Raw genomic sequence first — 18,015 nt, forward strand, 5'->3', positions numbered from 1 at the left:
TAGGGTCCCCCTGGATAGAAGAGAAATAAAATGTTTAGTCATCGATTCAAGAAACTTCATGAACTAAAATCTAAGAACACAATACAAATGAAAACTGAGGATTTTAGCAGGGCAGTGGTGGCACACGCCTTTAATCCCAGTACTCAGAAGGCAGAGACAGGCAGATCTCTCTGAGTTCCAGATCAAGCCTGGTCTACAATAGAGTTCCCGGACAGGCCCCAACACTACAGAGAAGCACTGTCTCAAACAACCAAGGGGGTAGGGGAAGAAATAAAGAAACCAAAAATTTCAGCTGGGTGGTGGTGGTCAGCAGGCCACACCTCTAATCCAGGACTCTGGAGGCAGAGGCAGGCAGATCTCTGGGAGTTAAGACCAAGCCTGGTCTACAGATCAAGTTCTAGGACAGCCAAAGTTACAGAGAAGCACTGCCAAATAACAAGAGGGGCTGGGGGAGAAAGCCAAAGATTTCAAATGCAACTCTGTCTGACACATTCCACCCCCCAAAAGGAAACAAATTAGCCTCTCCCCAAAAGAAATACAATCGAAAATGTAATCCAATGGCCATGGTATTTAAAAACTAAAAATCTGGCAATTCAGTAAGAAAGACTCTGGCCTTTGGGAAACAGGGAACACCCGGAGAATCAGATTCTATGCCACAGGGAAGGACCCAAGAGACAGAGTTAATTGTTCCCAGCCAGAAATGGTCGTGGATGGCTGGCTAACTATGCTTAGAACCCCTCCAGCCCCCATACTACATAAGGGTAAGAACTAAGTGGACTGCCAACCCCTTGACTGACAAAACTCATTGTGACCAGGGACAGACCAGATTAACATAGCCCACAGGAATCAGACCAAAATGCAATCAATAGGAGGAGGCAACACAAATGGATCCCAGACAAAACTGGCACACTAAAGCTAATGGTTGGACAGACATTTCTAATGCCTAGGAGAGTGACTGAATCTTGTGAACCCTTAAAACTGGTCATTTTCTCAGAAGAACAAACATCCAAAAGTTGTTGAAGAGAGACACAGATGACTTACCTATAGCAACAGAATGGAGAATGTCCTCGCTGAAGACAGTACAGCACCAGAGAGCAGCTTTCCTCTGTGGGCCTTTCATTCCCTTTGAAGCTGGAGCCTGTGAGCTCCCACTTTTATACCCAGGAAGGTGGATACGGAACCACTGCTTGCCCACCCACTGTAGTGCCACGCCCATCACTGGCCACACCCTCCCTTAGCCCCACCCAACTTCCTTTGAAGATAAACCATACTAATGTGAGAAATGGCAAATTAGGAATACACTAAAGAAAGACAGCAATAAGAGCAATATGCTAATGCCAGCTGTTCATAGAACCACTAAAAACATTTTAGAATTCTTCAAAGCCAGCTAAGAACACATGACAGAGCTTCACAACAGTGAGACATAGACACACACACACACACACACACACACACACACACACGTCTGTGGTCTTGCTAGACAAGCTTTGTTTTGTGGTTACATCACCACCAACTCGGATCCCAATACAGACAAGAAAATGAAAAATGTCCTCAAATTTTGGCTAACTATACAATGATAATCATGTAACCAGAAAACACCTCAAAAACAAGTAATGAAAATGCCTTTTTGGGGCCCAATGTTAATCTTTTAATCCTTTAATCCCAGCACTCCAGAGGCAGAGGCAGGTGGATCTCTGTGAGTTTGAGACCAATTTAATCTACAGAGAGAGTGCCAGGATAGGCTCCAAAGCTACACAGAGACACACAGTCTCGAAAAACCAAAAAAAAGAAAGAAAAGAAAAAGAAAAAAAAAGAAAAAAGAAAGAAAGTGCCTTTTTGCTAGGTCGTTGTGGCTCATACCTTTAGTCAAAGCACGTGCAAGGAAGAGTTGGCAGAGCTCTGACTTCAATGCCATCCCGATCTACAGGGTGAGTTCCAGGACAGACAGGGCTACACAAATAATCCGTGTCTCCAAAATCAGGAGAAAAAAAAAAGCCTTTTCATGTGCATAAACTTTCTCAAACTTTTATCAATATTGAGGTACAAAAGTTTTAAATGTCATAGAATCACTACTAAGCACAGTTTTGCCCACAATGAAACAAACTGAAAGATAGCTAACGTTAGTAATGGAAAAGCAAGCAGGTTGCACACACCTTTAATCCCAGCACTTGGAAGGCAGGAGGATCTCTGTAAATTCGGGGACAGCCTAGTCTACAAAGTAACTTCCAGGACAACCAGGTCTGTTACACAGAAACACCCACTCTCTCAAAACCAACATCAACCAAACCAAACAAACAAACAAAAGGGAAACAAAATAATAAAAAAGACAAAGTAATCCTATATGAAAGGCCATCCAGTTTCTCTTCTAGTCAGGTTTGGGTATTTGTACTTGTGGAAAATTACTAGTGGTCCATAAGATTCAAGTCCCGCCTGAAACTATAGAAATGTTAAGATGTTGTAGCCCCTGGATGTTGATTTAATTACATGTTCCTGCCCTAAGTATGACTTTCACTTGTGAGCATCTTTCCTAAGGAAAGGGTTTCCTCTCTGTGCTGTCCCTATTGGTGTTAGGGTTCTATTGTGACTGTTTCATTTTACTCCTTTAGGGTTGGTTTCTTTCATTTTACTTTGGTGTGAGTTCACCTAGCTCCTTGAGTTGAGTGAAGAAAAATTTCTTATGTGTCAATGATGACCACTAACTCAAAGTGAAGCCAAGAATGACCTTGAACTCCTGATCTTCCAGTCACTTCCTCCCAAGTCCTTAATTCACTAAAATTCAACGTTTCTTTCCTTTCTTTTCTTTTCTTTTTCAAGACAGGGTTTATCTGTACTGGATCTCACTCTATAGAGCAGGCCCACCTAGTACTCACAGAGATCCACCTACCTCAGCCTTGGTATTACTGGAATTAAAGGTGTGTGCCACCACCACCTTGGTAAGATTCAATCATCGAAAGAATGCTTTTCCCACCTGGGGTTTAAATGTCCATTTCTTTTGACCTGTGTTTTATTTTATTTGTCTTTGAATTCTGATATTAACATTGCCAGCGCAATCTTGTTTAGTTCAATTTTATCTCACTATTCCCAATGGAATCATTCAAAAAATTGAATGACTCCATTCATTCAATTTTTGACTGAATTGAATTTTTGACTGGATTGAATCATTCAAAAATGACTCAATTTTCGTATATTTTCTTTGGGCTTTAAGCATGAACATTTCTGAAGATATCCTGGCTTTACAGCAAAGTCTGAAGCATCTCATGCTCTCATGAAACCACTGGCCTGGCTGGCTGGTCATACTCAGACTCCCAGGCTCCCTTACTCCATAGGGATGACAACTAACCAGATTGTCACCCCTTAAGCTGACAAATCACCTTATGACTAGGGACAGCCCAAATTAATGTTAGAAAATGTCAAGGGGCTGGAACATGCATTACACCTTACATTGCTAATCTTGGCATGTCCCCTTATTAACAGGTGTCTGCTCATCTGCTTGACGCTTTAACTCATCTGGAGATTAGCAATATCTCAGGACTCTGAGACCACTCTGTAGGCAGGTACAAGGTTTGACCAAACATGCCTCTTCTGATGCTTTCCAGACTAAGTAGCTAGGTTGATCAGGGACAAGAGGTTTAGAAACCTCTGCATAGGAATTAAAAGAACAGTTAGACTTCCTTGCCGAAATGGTACTACAAAAATTGCAGATGCTTAGATTTACTTCTCATGAGATAAGGGGAGTATGTGAGGCTTTGGGAGAAACCCATTATTTCTGTGCTATTCCAACAAGAATTGTTTGGAAAACAAAACAAAACCTCAAAAAGAAAATGAGAAAAAGACATAAATCAGATAATTGACAGCAGTCTCTGTACTCCCGTTCCGTTGGCTAACTACTCTGCCGTTGGCACCGACGGGCCCTCTAATTCTCATTTTGACTGAATTAACGTGGGAGCTCTACCTGTTATACTGTATGGAAAATTATGTGTCAGTTTAGAACAATTAATGGTACTTAGGACCAACTACACCTCTTCAGAGCACAGTGAGTCCACAGACTTGATTCATTCACTAAGTCCAGTGGGGAATATAACAGGCTCCCAGACCTTTGCACAACAGCCTCTAGTCAGTCTATAAAAGTCAAGTGTGTAGACAATACCACCAATCAAGATGAAAACAAAGACCTAATCCATCCCTGTTCATAGTTCTGGGACAGTCTCTAAATATACTAACCTTCCTTGCCTTTTGGCTTCTGTAGTCATGCTCGGCTAACTGTTCTTGTTAACTGAAGTATATCAAACCAGAGCATGATTTTTGTGCTTAAAGTCCCACCCTCAGAAAGGCTGGTGGCTATCCTGGGATTCTGAACATCCAGTGTAGTCACCAGCCAGCCAATAAAACTTCCTATTGCTTTAATTCCATGTCCCAGCATCTTCTCTGGTGGGTACCCCACAAGAACTAAAAACCAAGGATGTATGCATTTTGTATTGAAACAATCAGAAACAAGACTACAGTAGGCAGAATATTGGAAATGGTGTTAACGAATCCTGATTATCATGAAGATAGCAAAGAGTGTAAAAGACCTTAAGATAAAGTGAAAAGACAGGAAAAAGAAGAGGGTCCTGCTGAACTGAATAAAAAGACAAGCATCTGAATATGATCTGGATGGATTAGTATTGAAGATAAAGAAGAGTATTTGCAAAGGCTGAGGTGAGGTAACCTGCAGTGTGGTCTGGGGATGTGTGTAAGTTGTCACAGTGCTTGGATTTGAACTCTAAAACAGCATAAACTAGGCATGGTTCTGCTCACCTGCCATCCTAGCTCTGGCACTGCAGAAGCAGGAGTTCAAGGTTAAACCTTTGGCTCATGTCAGCAAATTTGAGGCCAGCCTGGGATACCCGAGACTGTCAGAATGAGAAAGAGAAATCAGCCATCAAGAGGGCTCTCTAGAGTACCAAAAGCAAGAACCTGGGTGTATAGTTGTAAAGGATGGTTCCTAGTTCAGTTTCACCTCCTTTTCATTTGGCCCCCAGGGCCCCTCTCCTGAGGTGCTGGTGGCCAGCTCCCTTTGTCACTTGGATCAGCTTTGGTTGATGTGGAAATCTGTGCTGCATTCACTCCCAATTCCCACTGGGGCCCCTGAGTCAGTCACCCTGTCTTCCTTGAGACCATACCAAGTTCGCTGAGAGAGCCCTGGAGCTAATCACAGTGCTACACTTGTCCCTGGTCCACCACACAGTCCCTGGACATCACTGTCCATCAGGTACTGGAACTTTCCATCTTCTGAGCCAGTTGTGACTCCGGGAGAATTGGTAACGAGTGCTCTTTAATCAGCCATTGCCATAATGCATGTGTGCAAAGCCACGAACTGCATATTGGAGCATGTTCTGAAATTTGAAGTTTGGGGCTGGAGATCTACCCAATGTTGAAGAACATTTACTAACTGATCTTTTTGTTGTTTTTGTTGTTGATGACGATAACTTCTTTTTTAATTTATTTATTTTTATTTTACATGCATTGGTGTTTTGCCTTCATGCATGTCTGTGTGAGGGTGTCAGATCTTGGAGTCACAGATAGTTGTGTGCTGCCATGTGGGTGCTGGGAATTTCATCCAGATCCTCTGCAAGAGCAGTAAGTACTCTTAACCACTGAGACATCTCTCCAGCCTGGATTAATCTTTTTTTATTATTTTGCATTTATTTTACATACCTACCACAGTTTCCTCTCCCCCATCTCCTCCTATTTCCTCCCCTAACTCCTTTCTAGTCCTATCCCTATCTAGTCCTCCTCCATCTCCATTAAGAATGGTAGTCTCAGGACTGGAGAGATGGAACAGTGGTTAAGAGCACTGGCTGCTCTACCAGAGGATCCAGGTTCAATTCCCAGCACCCACATGGCAGCTCATAACTGTCTATAACTCCAGTTCCAGGAGATCTAACACCTCCAAACCAAAGCGCATAAAGTAAATTTAAATAAACTAGTTTAAAAAAAACGTAAGGTCTCCCCTGGGAATCAACAATGCATGGCATATCAAGTTGAGGCAGGACCAAAATCCTTCCCCATGCATAAAGGTTCAGTGAAGCATCCCTCCATAGGGATTAGGCTCCAAAAAGCCACTCATGTGCCAGGGCAGGTCCTGATTCCACTGCTTGTGGCCCCACAAACAGACTATTTTAATTAAAAAAAAAAAAACAGTGCTCTAGAGAAAGATGCCATGTGCTGGAGTTCAAATGGAGGTTTGGTTTTTTTTTTAATTTTATTAGGTGAAAGGGATCAAAAAAGAGGGTAAGGGGAGCGAGGAGACCTGCCTCTGGGGACAGGAGCAGAGGGAGAGAGGAAAGAGAGGCAGAGAGGGAGGAGAGAAAGAAAGAGAGAGCTGGGAAGTGGGCAGGGTCGTTTTAAGAGGGAATGCAGTGAATGTACATAGGTGTTGCTGTTTAGTGGCTGCAGCTGAGGGCATAGCCTATCAGAACCCAAGTACAGACCCGTACAAATGCCTAAATACTAACACAGACCAAGCTACACAACTGTCACCCACATGCAGAAGTTCTAGGGCGGTCCCATTCAGGGTGCCTATCTGTCAATCTAGAGTCAGTGAGCTCTCACAAGCTCAGGTCAGATGTCTCTGTGGGTTGCCCCATCTCATGGAGCTTGGCCCAGTGCTTGGTTGAGGATATCTGCATCTGCTTCCATCAGTTACTGGAAGAAGTTTCTATGATGACAGTTAGGGTAGTCACCAATCTGATGCCAGTTCAGGCCTCCTCTCCACTATTGGTAGGAGTCTTAGCTGGGGTCATCCTTGTGCATTCCTGGGAGTTTTCCTGGCACCAGGTTTCTCCTTAATCCTATAATGGTCCCCTCTATCAATATACCTCTTTCATCGCTCTCCATCTCCATCTCTGCCCCAACTATACTATCCCGATTCCTCATGTTCCCATCTCCCATTCTGTCCCCTTTACCCTTGCTGCCCCTACTTTCCCCAGACATCTCATCTATTTCCCCTTCCCAGGATAACCCATGTGTCCCTCTTAGGGTCCTCCTTGTTACCTAGCTTCTCTGGGGTTGTGGATTGTAGCCTGGTTATCCTTTGCTTTATGTCTGCTATCCACCTATGTGTGAGTACATACTGTGTTTGTTTTTCTAAGTCTGGGTCACCTCGTTGGGGGTGCTTATTTTCTAGTTCTATCCATTTGCCTACAAATTTCATTATGTCATTGTTTTTAACAGCTGAGTAGTACTCCATTGTGTAAATGTACCACATTCTCTTTATCCATTCTTCAATTGAGGAGCATCTAGGTTGTTTCCAGGTTCTGGCTATTATGAATAATGTTGCTATGAACATAGATGAGCAAGTGTCCTTTGGTATGGTTGAGCATCCTTTGGGTATATGCCCAAGAGTGGTATCACTGGGTCTTGAGGTAGATTGATTCTCAATTTTCTAAGAAAACTGATTTTCAAAGTAGCTGTACTAGTTTGCAATTCCACCAGCATTGGAGGCGTATTCCTCTTATTCCACATCCTCTCCAACACAGGCTGTCATTAGAAATTTTATCTTAGCCATTCTGACAGCTGTAAATGGTATCTCAGAGTCATTTTGATTTGCATTTCCCTCATGGCTAAGAATGTTGAGCAATTCTTTAGTGTATCTTGGCCATTTGAGATTCTTCTGTTGAAAATTCTGTTTAAGTCTGTACCACATTTTTTAATTAGATTGTTTGGTATTTTGATGGCTAGCTTCTTAAAAACATTCTTTATGTGTTTTGGAGATCAGCCCTCTGTCAGATGTTGGGTTGGTGAATTTCTTTTCCCATTCTGTAGGCTGCCATTTTGTCTTCTTGACAGTGCCCTTTGCCTTACAGGAGCTTTTCAGTTTCGGGAGGTCCCATTTATTAGATTTTTTGTCTAGTGTCTGTGCTACTAGTGTTATATTTAGGAAGTGGTCTCCTGTGCCAATGTGTTCAAGGCTACATCCCACTTTCTCTTCTATCATGCTCAGTATAACTGGATTTATGTTGAGGTCTTTGATCTCCGTGGTCTTGTGAAGGGCAATAGATATGGATCTATCTGCATTCTTCTGCATACCCCCATCCAGTTGTGCCAGCACCATTTGTTGAAGATGCTTTCTTTTTTCCATTATAGAATTTTGGATTCTTTGTCAAAAATCAGGTATTTGTAGGTGTGTGGCTTTATATCAGGGTCTTCCATTTGATTCCATTGATCTATGTATCTGTTTTTATGCCAATTCCAAACTTGTTTTATTATTATAGCTCTATGGTACAGTTTGAAGTCAGAGATGGTGATGCCTCTGGAAGTTCCTTTATTATTCAGGAATGTTTTGGCTATCCTGGATTTTTTGTTTTTCCACGTGAAGTTGAATATTGTTCTTTCCAGGTCTGTGAAGAATTGTGCTGGGATTTTGATGGGGATTGAATTGAATCTGTAGATTTCTTTCGGTAAGATTGCCATTATTACTGTATTGATTCTACCTAACCAAGAACATGGGCGATCTTCCCATTTTGAGATATGTTCTTCAGGTTCTTTCTTCAAAGATTTAAAGATCTTGTCATACAGATCTTTCACTTGTTTGGCTAGAGGTACCCCCAAGATATTTTATGTTATTTATGGCTATTGTGAAGGCTGATGTTTCTCTGATTTCTTTCTCAGGCTGTTTATCATTTATACATAGGAGGGCTACTAATTTTTTTTAGTTAATCTTGTATCCTGCCATATTACTGAAGGTGTTTATCAGATGTAGGAATTCCCTGATAGAGTTTTGGGGGTCATCTATGTATACTGTCATATCATCTGTAAATAGTGAAAGTTTAATTTCTTCCTTTCCTTTCTCTTGTTGTCTTATTGCTTTAGGTAAAACTTTGAGTAGTATATTGAATAGATATGGAGACAGTGAATTGCCTTGTCTTATTCCTAATTTTAGTGGAATCGCTTTAGGTTCTCTCCATTTAATTTGATGTTGGCTGTCAGCTTGCAGTATACTGCCTTTAGTATGTTTAGGTATGGCCTTTGTAGCCCTGATCTTTTCAAGACCTTTATCATGAAGAGGTGCTGGCTATTTTCAAAGACGTTTTCAGCATCTAATTAATGATCTTGTGGTTTTTTCTTTTGGTTGTTTTATATGGTGGATTACATTGACAGATTTTCATATGTTAAACCATCCATGCATCTCTAGGATGAAGCCTACTTGATCACGGTGGAAGAATTTTTTTTTTATGTTTTCTTGGATGCAGTTTGCCAGTATTTTATTGAGTTTTTTGCATCAATGTTCATGAGGGAGATTGGCCAGTAATTCTCTTTCTTAGTTGTGTCTTTGTGTGGTTTGTGTATCAGTGTACTTTAGCCTCATAAAAAGAGTTTGGCAATGTTCCTTCTGTTTCTATTGTGTGGTACAATTTGAGGAGTATTGGCATTCGCTCTTCTTGAAATTCTGGTAGAATTCTTCCCAAAATCCATCTAGCTATTTTTGGTTGGGAGACTTTTAAAGACGGCTTTAAAGACCCATAGGGGTCCTAGGTCAATTTAAATTGTTTATCTGGTCTTGATTTAATTGTGGTATGTGATACCTACCTAGAAAATTGTCCATTTGTTTTAGATTTTCCAATTTTGTGGAGTACAAGTTTTTGAAGTATGACCTGATGATTCTCTGGATTTCCTCAGTGTCTGTTGTTATATTTTCATTTATGATTTTTTGTTGTTGTTTTTTCAAGACAGGTTTCTCTGTGGCTTTGGAGGCTGTCCTGGAACTAGCTCTTGTAGACCAGGCTAGTCTCAAACTCACAGAGCTCTGCCATCCTCTACCTCCCGAGTGCTGGGATTAAAGGCGTGCACCACCAACGCCAGGCTTTATGTAGGCAATTAGTGCGATGAACTTTCCTCTTAGCACTGCTTTCATAGAGTCCCATAAGTTTGCATATGTTGTGAATTCATTTTCATTGAATTCTAGGAAGGCTTTCATTTCTGTCTTTATTTCTTCCTCGACCCAGTGGTGGTTCAGTTTACCACTGTTGATTTGCCATGAGTTTGTGGGCTTTCTGCAATTGGTGTTGTTGCTTTAAGCCAAGGTTATCCTAAGAGATACAGGATATTATTCCAATTTTTAAAAAAGATTTTATTTATTTATTATGTATACAGTATTCTGCTTCCATGTATATCTGCACACCAGAAGAGGCCACCAGATCTCATAACGGATGGTTGTGAGCCACCATGTGGTTGCTGGAAATTGAACTCAGGACCTCTGGAAGAGCAGTCGGAGCTCCTAACCTCTGAGCCATCTCTCCAGCCCCCTCATTTCCAATTTTTTGGTATCTGTTGAGATTTGCTTTCTGACCGAGTATGTGGCCAATTTTAGAGAAGATTCTATGAGGTACTGAGAAAAAGGTATATTCTTTTGTGTTTGGATGAAATGTTCTGTACCATTTGAGTAATAGTCTGACAGACATGTCCATTGTTGAGAATGGGATGTTGAAGTCTCCCACTGTTAATGTGTGGGTTTTGATGTGTGATTTAAATTTCAGTAATGTTTCTTTTATATTTATGCCCTTGTATTTGGGGCATAAATATTCACAATTGAGACTTCATCTTGATGGATTTTTCCTGTAAGGAATATGAAATGTCCTTCTCCATCCCTTTTGAAAAATTTTAGTTTGAAGTCTATTTTGTTAGATATTAGGATAGCTACTCCAGTTTGTTTCTTAGGTCAGTTTGATTGGAAAGTTTTTTCCCAATCCTTTACTCTGAGGTAATGTCTGCCTTTGAAGTTGAAGCTTCTTATATGTAGCAGAAGGATGGATCCTGTTTTCATATCCATTCTGTTAGCCTGTACTTCGATAGGTGATTTGGATCCATTGATATTAAGAGATATTATTGAACAGTGGTTGTTAATTCCTGGTTTGGTTTGGTTTTGGTTTTGGTTTTGGTTGTGGTGTTGGTAATGTGTGTTTCTCTTCTTCTGGATTTGCAGGTGCGAGATTATCTATTGCCCTTGTTTTCACGGGTCCAGCTAAATTCCTTGGGTTAGAGAGTTTTCCTCCTAGTACTTTCTTTAGGGCTGGGTTTGTGGAAACGTATTATTTGAATTTGGTTTTATCATGGAATATCTTATTTTCTCTGTTTATAGTGATGGAAAGCTTTGCTGGGTATAGCAGTCTGGGCTGGCATCTGTGATCTCTTAGTGTCTGTAAAACATCTGTCCAGAACCTTCTGGTTTTCCGAGTCTACATTGAAAAGTCAGGTGTAATCCTGATAGTTCTGCCTTTATCTGTTTCTTGGATTTTTTCTTTGCAGCTCTCAATAGTCTTTCTTTATTCTGTATGTTTAGTGTTTTGATTATTATGTGGTGAGGGGACTATTTTTTTTTTGGTCCAGTCTGTTTGGTGTTCTGTAACCTGTGTTAGTACCTTCATAGACATGCCCTTCTTTAGGCTGAAAATTTTTCTTCTATGCTTTTGTTGTATATATTTTCTGTGCCTTCCAGCTGAAATTCTTCTCCTTTTTCTATCCCCATTATTTTTAGTATTGGCCTTTACAGGGTGTCCCAGATTTCCTGGATGTTTTGTGTTAAGACTTTGTTGGATTTAAGGTTTCCTTTGACCAATAAATCTATTTCCTCTATCATATCTTCAAGGTCTGAGGTTTTTCCTCTTCCATGATTTGTATTCTGTTGGTTATGCTTGCATCTGTAATTCCTGTTCATTTACCCAGATTTTTCATTTCCAGAATTCCCTCAGCTTGTGTCTTCTTTATTGCCTCTTTTTCATTTTTTCTAGTCTTGAACTGTTGCATTCACCTGTTTGTTCTTTTTGGCTTTCTTTAAGGGATTTATTGATTTCTTCCAATTTTTTGTCTTTTCCTCCATTTTTTAAGGGAACTTTTAATTTCCTCTTTAAGGGCCTCTATCATCGTTTTTGTTTGGTTTGTTGTTTGGTTTTTGACACAGGGTTTCTCTGTGTAACAGCATTGGATGTCCTGGAAGTTGGTCTGTAGACCAGGCTGGCCTTGAACTCACAGAGATTCACTGCCTCTGCCTCCCAAGTGCTGGCATTAAAGTTGCGTGCCATCAACACCTGGTATCATAAAGTTATTTTTAACATTGTTTTCTTCTGCTTCATCTGTGTTAGGATATTCTGGTCTTACTGTTGTAGAATCACTAGATTCTTCTGGTGCTTTGTGTTGTTTTTTGTGTTGTTGAATATATTCTTACACTGCAGTTTAACCAACTTGTTTTGGTATAATTATAGGAACAGGTGTTGATTCTTGTGATGTCTTTGTTGGATGGGTCTTTTGCCCCTTAATTGTTTCTTTTATTGTCTTTTGGCTTGAATGGCCAAGGGTTCTGGTGATTGGCTGATTGTCAGGTCCAATAGGGTTGCCTCTGCTGTGGTTTGTGGGGATTTGGGTGCCTAGATCCAGTGTATCGTCCTGTTCTTCTGGCTGGTGTGGGCTCTACTTGTACCTACTGGGTCTGTCTTCCAACTGGTGTAGGTTTGGCCTGTGCCTGTTCTTCCAGCCGCTGTTGGTGGCACCTATGCCTATAGCGTCTGCTGATGTTGCTGGAGAGGGCTGTTCATGGAGAGGATGCTGGGGTAGGTGGGATTGGGCAACAGAGTGGGTCTGTTCTTCCAATTGGTATAGGTGGTACTTGTGCCTCTACAGGCTGTTGATGTTGTGGGCAATGGTTGGCCAGGGGAGGATGATGAGTGCCATGGGTTTGGGTGACAGGGTGGATCTTGTAAATTATAGAGTCCAATGGGTGGTGATGGAGGTGGAGCAACCTGCTTGCAGAACTCTTACCTGATGACCAGCTTCTGGGGCTAAGATGGGAGGGGGAGGGGCACACATGTGCCCTGGGGCTTAAGGCCTAGAGATTGGGGCAGTTTAGCTGGGAGACCAGTCACTCACCTCTTCTTCCAATTGATGCAGGGGTGCTTGTGCCTCTAGGGGCTGCAGATGTTGCAGGGGATGGTTGACTACGGGGAGGATGATGAATTAAGGGGGTTTAGACCAGAGGAGTGGGTCTTGTAGGTTACAGAGTCCAATAGGTGTCAATGGTGGTCGAGCGGCTTGCCCCTGTTGGCTCCATGGTTACTAACTAATCTCTTAGAGAACGCAAATTGAAATCCCATGAATCCCAGCACCCATGATAGAAGTTCCACAATGAAAGCACACACACACACACACACACACACACACACACACACACACACACACACAAACACACAAGCAAAATCTTAGGTGTGGTGTTGCAGAGATCTCAGAATTCAAGACCAGCATGAAGACAGTTTCAGAACAGTAAGAGCACTTCCACAGAGAACCCTGTCTTTAGAAATAAAAAAATCACAATGGATTGGAAGTCCATCTTCCAAAGCATATCCACAGGCACATACCCACACGATATACACAGTATGAGAATTATAATTTATAGTTATATAGCCTTCTAAAGTGTCTTCTTCTAGTACATGTAAATTTAAGCAAAAACATACCAAACCACACTCAAATAAACAAAACCTAGATCCAGCGATATTTTTTGTTGCATTATTAGTATTGTGTAGGTGTGTGTGTGTGTGTGTGTAGATGTGTATGTCTGAGTGTGTGTTGCATGTGTGTGTTGTTTGTGTAGGTCTCCGTGTGTCTGAGTGTGTGTGTGTGTGTGGATGTGGACACAGGTATGTGCTTTGGGTGACTGACACTGGGTAGTTAGTGTTTCTGAGGATTGGCAGGTCTCCAGACTTGTAAACAGCTGCTTTTACCTGCTGGTCCATCTTGTTGACCTTCCATAGACATTAATGTCAGACATGTGAACTTGAGCAAGCCTGAACCACCCCACCCTGGAAGGCTGCACAGCACAGGGAGCCTTTCTGAGTCCCAGCTGTAGAAAAGGTCAGGGTGAAAGCACCATATTCTATCGGCACAACCAGCAAGAGCCAGAGGCTGATATGGACCTTGGAGCAATGGTTCTCAACCTTCGTAATGCTGTGACCCTTTAATACTCCTCATGTTGTGGTGACCCCCAATGGTAAAATTATTTTCTTTGCTACTTCATAACTAATGAATGCTACTGTTGTGAATAAGAATGTAGCTATCTGATATGCAGGATACCAGGTATGTGACCCCTCTGAAAGGGTTGTTTGACCCCCCAGCATTGAGAAACACTGGCTTGGAGATTGTTCTTCTGGGAATAGAGTGAAGCTCATTTGTTCAGGCATAGAAGAAAGAAGAAAGCACGGGGTGGTCTCCTGACATCCACATGAATTTGCCTCACAATGAAGTGGGATGGCACTGGGCCAGTGAGATGGCAAAGTGGGCAAAGATGCTTACCACCAGATCTTTATATATCTGAGTGGGATCTCGACTCACAGAGAGCCATGGTCATGGCAAACTAACTCCAGCAAATATCCTCTGACCTCCCACACTTTCACCCTGACCCACGCACTCCCAGACACACAACACACACTCACACACTGTATATGAAAATCTGAATGGGCTTAGGTGCAAATGGCAAGTGTGTCGTGGGAGGAACAAACAGAACATGTTAACGTGTTGATTTATTCTTCTAGATTAGACATGACCATGGCTCTCTGGAAACAGAGAAAGTGTCATTGTCCCAAAGATCTGACTGTCTGAAACGACAATGTTAGAAATAAAGTCTAAATCAACATTATGGCTGCTTTGCCTTTATTTCTAAACACTGGGTAAGATACATTCTTAATTCACCAACTTTGAGAAGTCATCTGTGACTCTCAACTGACTTTTGCTGCGTGTGTGTGTGTGTGTGTGTGTGTGTGTGTGTGTGTGTGTGTGACTACTTTTTGTGACTATTAATCTAGTTGTCAAAGTTTGACATTTTTCACGAAATGCAAGAGAGGGAGGGAAACTTGAATTCTCAGCTTTCTCCTTTGTTGTCCCAGAGCATGAAGGTCAGTTTTGAGCAGCATCTGCTACACTCAGCTCTCAGAAACCCAAAATGACCAGCCAATGCAACCTCAGCTGGAAGCTTGGGAGTTACCAGTATCCAGAGGCTTGCCACGTTCTAGATTGAGGAAGGTACACATGAGTGTAGTATGTAGAACTGACAAGGAGCTCTCCCAGGCGTGGTCAGTGTCCTGCCAACTCTGCCAAAACCCAGAGGTGATGGCCTTAGCAAGCTTCCTGAGTGCAAAGCAATGAGCTAGCTGTAAGGCAGGACATATGTTTAGGGGTCAGATGTCAATCCACCTTCAGACGCTGTCACTGGATGCTGTGGGCCAGGGCTCACAGGCACAGGTTTGACTATCAAGTCCTCAATCACAGACTCGGACAGAAGGTCTGGGTTCAGACTTATGTCTACCCTGCCTGCTGGCAAGCGCCTCTTAACTGGAGCCTCATTGATGCACTCCTGAACTCCTAATTCACTATGGCGTCGACCAAGACCACGCCTTCCAGTTGACGTGTAGTGACCTGAAGACAGACCCCGCATAGGCTGTGAGCCTGGGGCTGGATGAGGCTTCTGGAACTCATCAACTATAGCATCTGATTGTTGCCTGTAGCTGCAAGGAATCTTACTGCCAGTGGCTATCGGCAGAAGACAGTGTGAGACCTGGCGAAGCCGGAGATCCCTCAGTCCCCGAGTTTTTCTTGGTGCTTGGATCGCCCGCCCTGGGGTGAGCTCCTGACTAGTAGATCCCATAGTCTCTGTGTGGTCCACAACTGCCTGATCTTGGCCACGTTTCCACAGCTCGTATCTCTCAGGCTGAAGGATTCGCACAAAGGCGTCCATGGAGAAGCTCACCCTGGCCTCCCCACAGCTGCACTGAGTAGCCACCTTGCCATAGTCGATCCACCTCGGGGTGGCAAAATTGATGGCCTCTGCACAGTTGAAGCCATGGTTGAAGCCAGCGTGGTAGCCATAGGGAAAAGTGACCATGAACTCCCCAGCCTCCTGCGTCATGCGTCCAAAGGGGATGCCGTTCTCCTTGAGCACAGTGGGAGAGATGAGTGCCACCTTGTGCCTCAGGAAAGCCTGGCAGCCCTGGGAGCTGCCCGGGAACAGCTCTTTGGCAAGGTGCTCCAGGCGCCGGCCATGCTCAGGGGGCACTGCGTACCACGTCTTGGGCTGCCCAAAATGCAGGTAGTTGATGCTGTACAGGTCCATGTCCTCCGTGTGCCAGGCGAAGGTGGTCTTCCACATACCGAAGTACAAGTAGGGCGTGTTGACGCCCTCAATCACAATGCCACATTCTTGTTCCAACAGGTCCTGAATTGTTCCCAGGTGTCCCACGTTCCAGTGTTGAGTTTTCCCATCAAACAGGGAGCCGCTAACGTCAGCACCATAAATTGGTGACTCATAGAGGCGATTCTTCCAGTATTTTCTCTCCAGATCTTCAAAACTCAAGTGTGGTGGGGTCCGGTATTTTTTGCTATTGGCCAGGTGACGGTACTGCCCCACTGTCATAGCTTTCTTCTTCTTATGGTATTGAGTGAACACACCTGCTTTGCCAGATACCACTTGCTGCAGGGGTGTGGCTATTAAGATGTTGCTGATATTGTCATAAGACTGCCTGGCTCTCCATTCTTTTGGTGGGATGACCTTGGCCAGGCCAGCTCGGTGTGCTCCTTGGGACTCCATGTAAGCAATGTATTTGTCAAAATCATTAAACTCTTCTTTGGTTGGACGAAATATCATTATGTTGCAATTTGGATTCTGAGCACAGTTGGACTTAGACTTCATAGCTTCAATTTAAACACAAAACTCCAATATATATATATACACACAGGATTGAGGAGACAGCGGTTTTTTTGTTTTTTGTTTTGTTTTGTTTTGTTTTTAATAAATGAATAGCTGTGGTAGAATGTACCAGTCAGCTTCTGTGAGTGTGCTGAGAACAGCCTTCCTTAGGCTTTCTGACACACCAAGAGCCAGCACTCTGGGCAACAGCTCAGTCCAGGTACTGAGGGGCCGCAGCCTCTGCTGTGTTCCTCAGCTGAGACCTGGGTCTTTCCTCTTGTTGTCTATTGGACTGTACAAACGGGGGTGTAGTCGAATGCTGTCTTCAGGGAAGTGACTAAAATGCAATCTGTAAGAACAAAGTTTGAAATGTTTAGTAAAAGCTCAGAGAACTAGAAATGAAACAGTCAATTGCATAGTCACTTCAGAAGATTCTCCTTAGCATGATGACAGTATAAATATAGGTGTGGCTGTGGGACAGAGCATGGGCAATTCTTGTCCCCCACCCAAAGGAATATGATTATTCCTTTAGGAATCTTTGTGACAGAATTTCTGGAACTGAACACACACACATGTGCTGTGATCCAGTCATTCAGTTACAGAAAATGCTCGTGCCTAGGCACTGAGAGCCACATCCCTGAGTGCTGACAATACTGTTCTCTGACTAGCACCTTCTGCAAACTGCACTACTCCCACTCCCAGCAGAGTGGAGAGGTGCAGTGCTCTAAGTCTATACAACAGAAGACCATCAAGTGGGAAGGTGAATGGTCCATACAGGAAGCAGTTCTATAAAGATGGTATCAGGATTTGCTAATTCAAGAGGATGCCCATTACATGATTCCATCTGAAGATTGAGATGATACAAAGCAATTTATGTTCAAAGTCAGTGTCCAAAGTTCACAGAGTGGGTATCTCTGTGAAAGAGAGATGTTTGTGGGTGGGAGCCTAAGGAGACTTCTGCATTTGCTGATCTGCTCTGAACCTAGCTGCAGCCTAATGCCTATCAGAATAGCTCACTGTGATCATTCATTTAGCATGGTGGTCTTTACAAATGTCTCTCTATTAGCTTAAAATAGTTTAGGAAAATAAACACTAAAGCCAAAGTAGCAGGAATAATTGGATTAGAAGGAAAAGAGTAATTAGAAGTGAGCCAAACATTAAATTGAAAAATCTAGGTAATTAGAATTTGAAGAGATTGTTAAGAAAAAAAAAATAAGTAGCCAGGCGGTGGTGGTGCACGCCCTTAGTTCAAGCACTTGGAAGGTAGAGACAGGCCAATCTCTGTGAGTTCAAGGCCAGCCTGGTCTACAGAG

General features: G+C 42.7%; 1 protein-coding gene across 1 annotated transcript; it reads right to left on the reverse strand.

Annotated features, from left to right (window-relative positions):
* Nucleotides 1–14,790: 14,790 nt before the first annotated feature.
* On the reverse strand, nucleotides 14,791–17,147 carry Kdm4d (lysine demethylase 4D). The gene has a single exon (XM_027410814.2). It carries the CDS (start codon nucleotides 16,703–16,705, stop codon nucleotides 15,191–15,193), a length of 1,515 nt encoding a protein of 504 aa, XP_027266615.1. The 5' UTR covers nucleotides 16,706–17,147; the 3' UTR covers nucleotides 14,791–15,190.
* Between the last annotated feature and the right edge of the window lie 868 nt (nucleotides 17,148–18,015).

The sequence above is a fragment of the Cricetulus griseus genome, chromosome 4 (assembly GCF_003668045.3).
Source record: "Cricetulus griseus strain 17A/GY chromosome 4, alternate assembly CriGri-PICRH-1.0, whole genome shotgun sequence".
Lineage (NCBI taxonomy): Eukaryota > Metazoa > Chordata > Mammalia > Rodentia > Cricetidae > Cricetulus > Cricetulus griseus.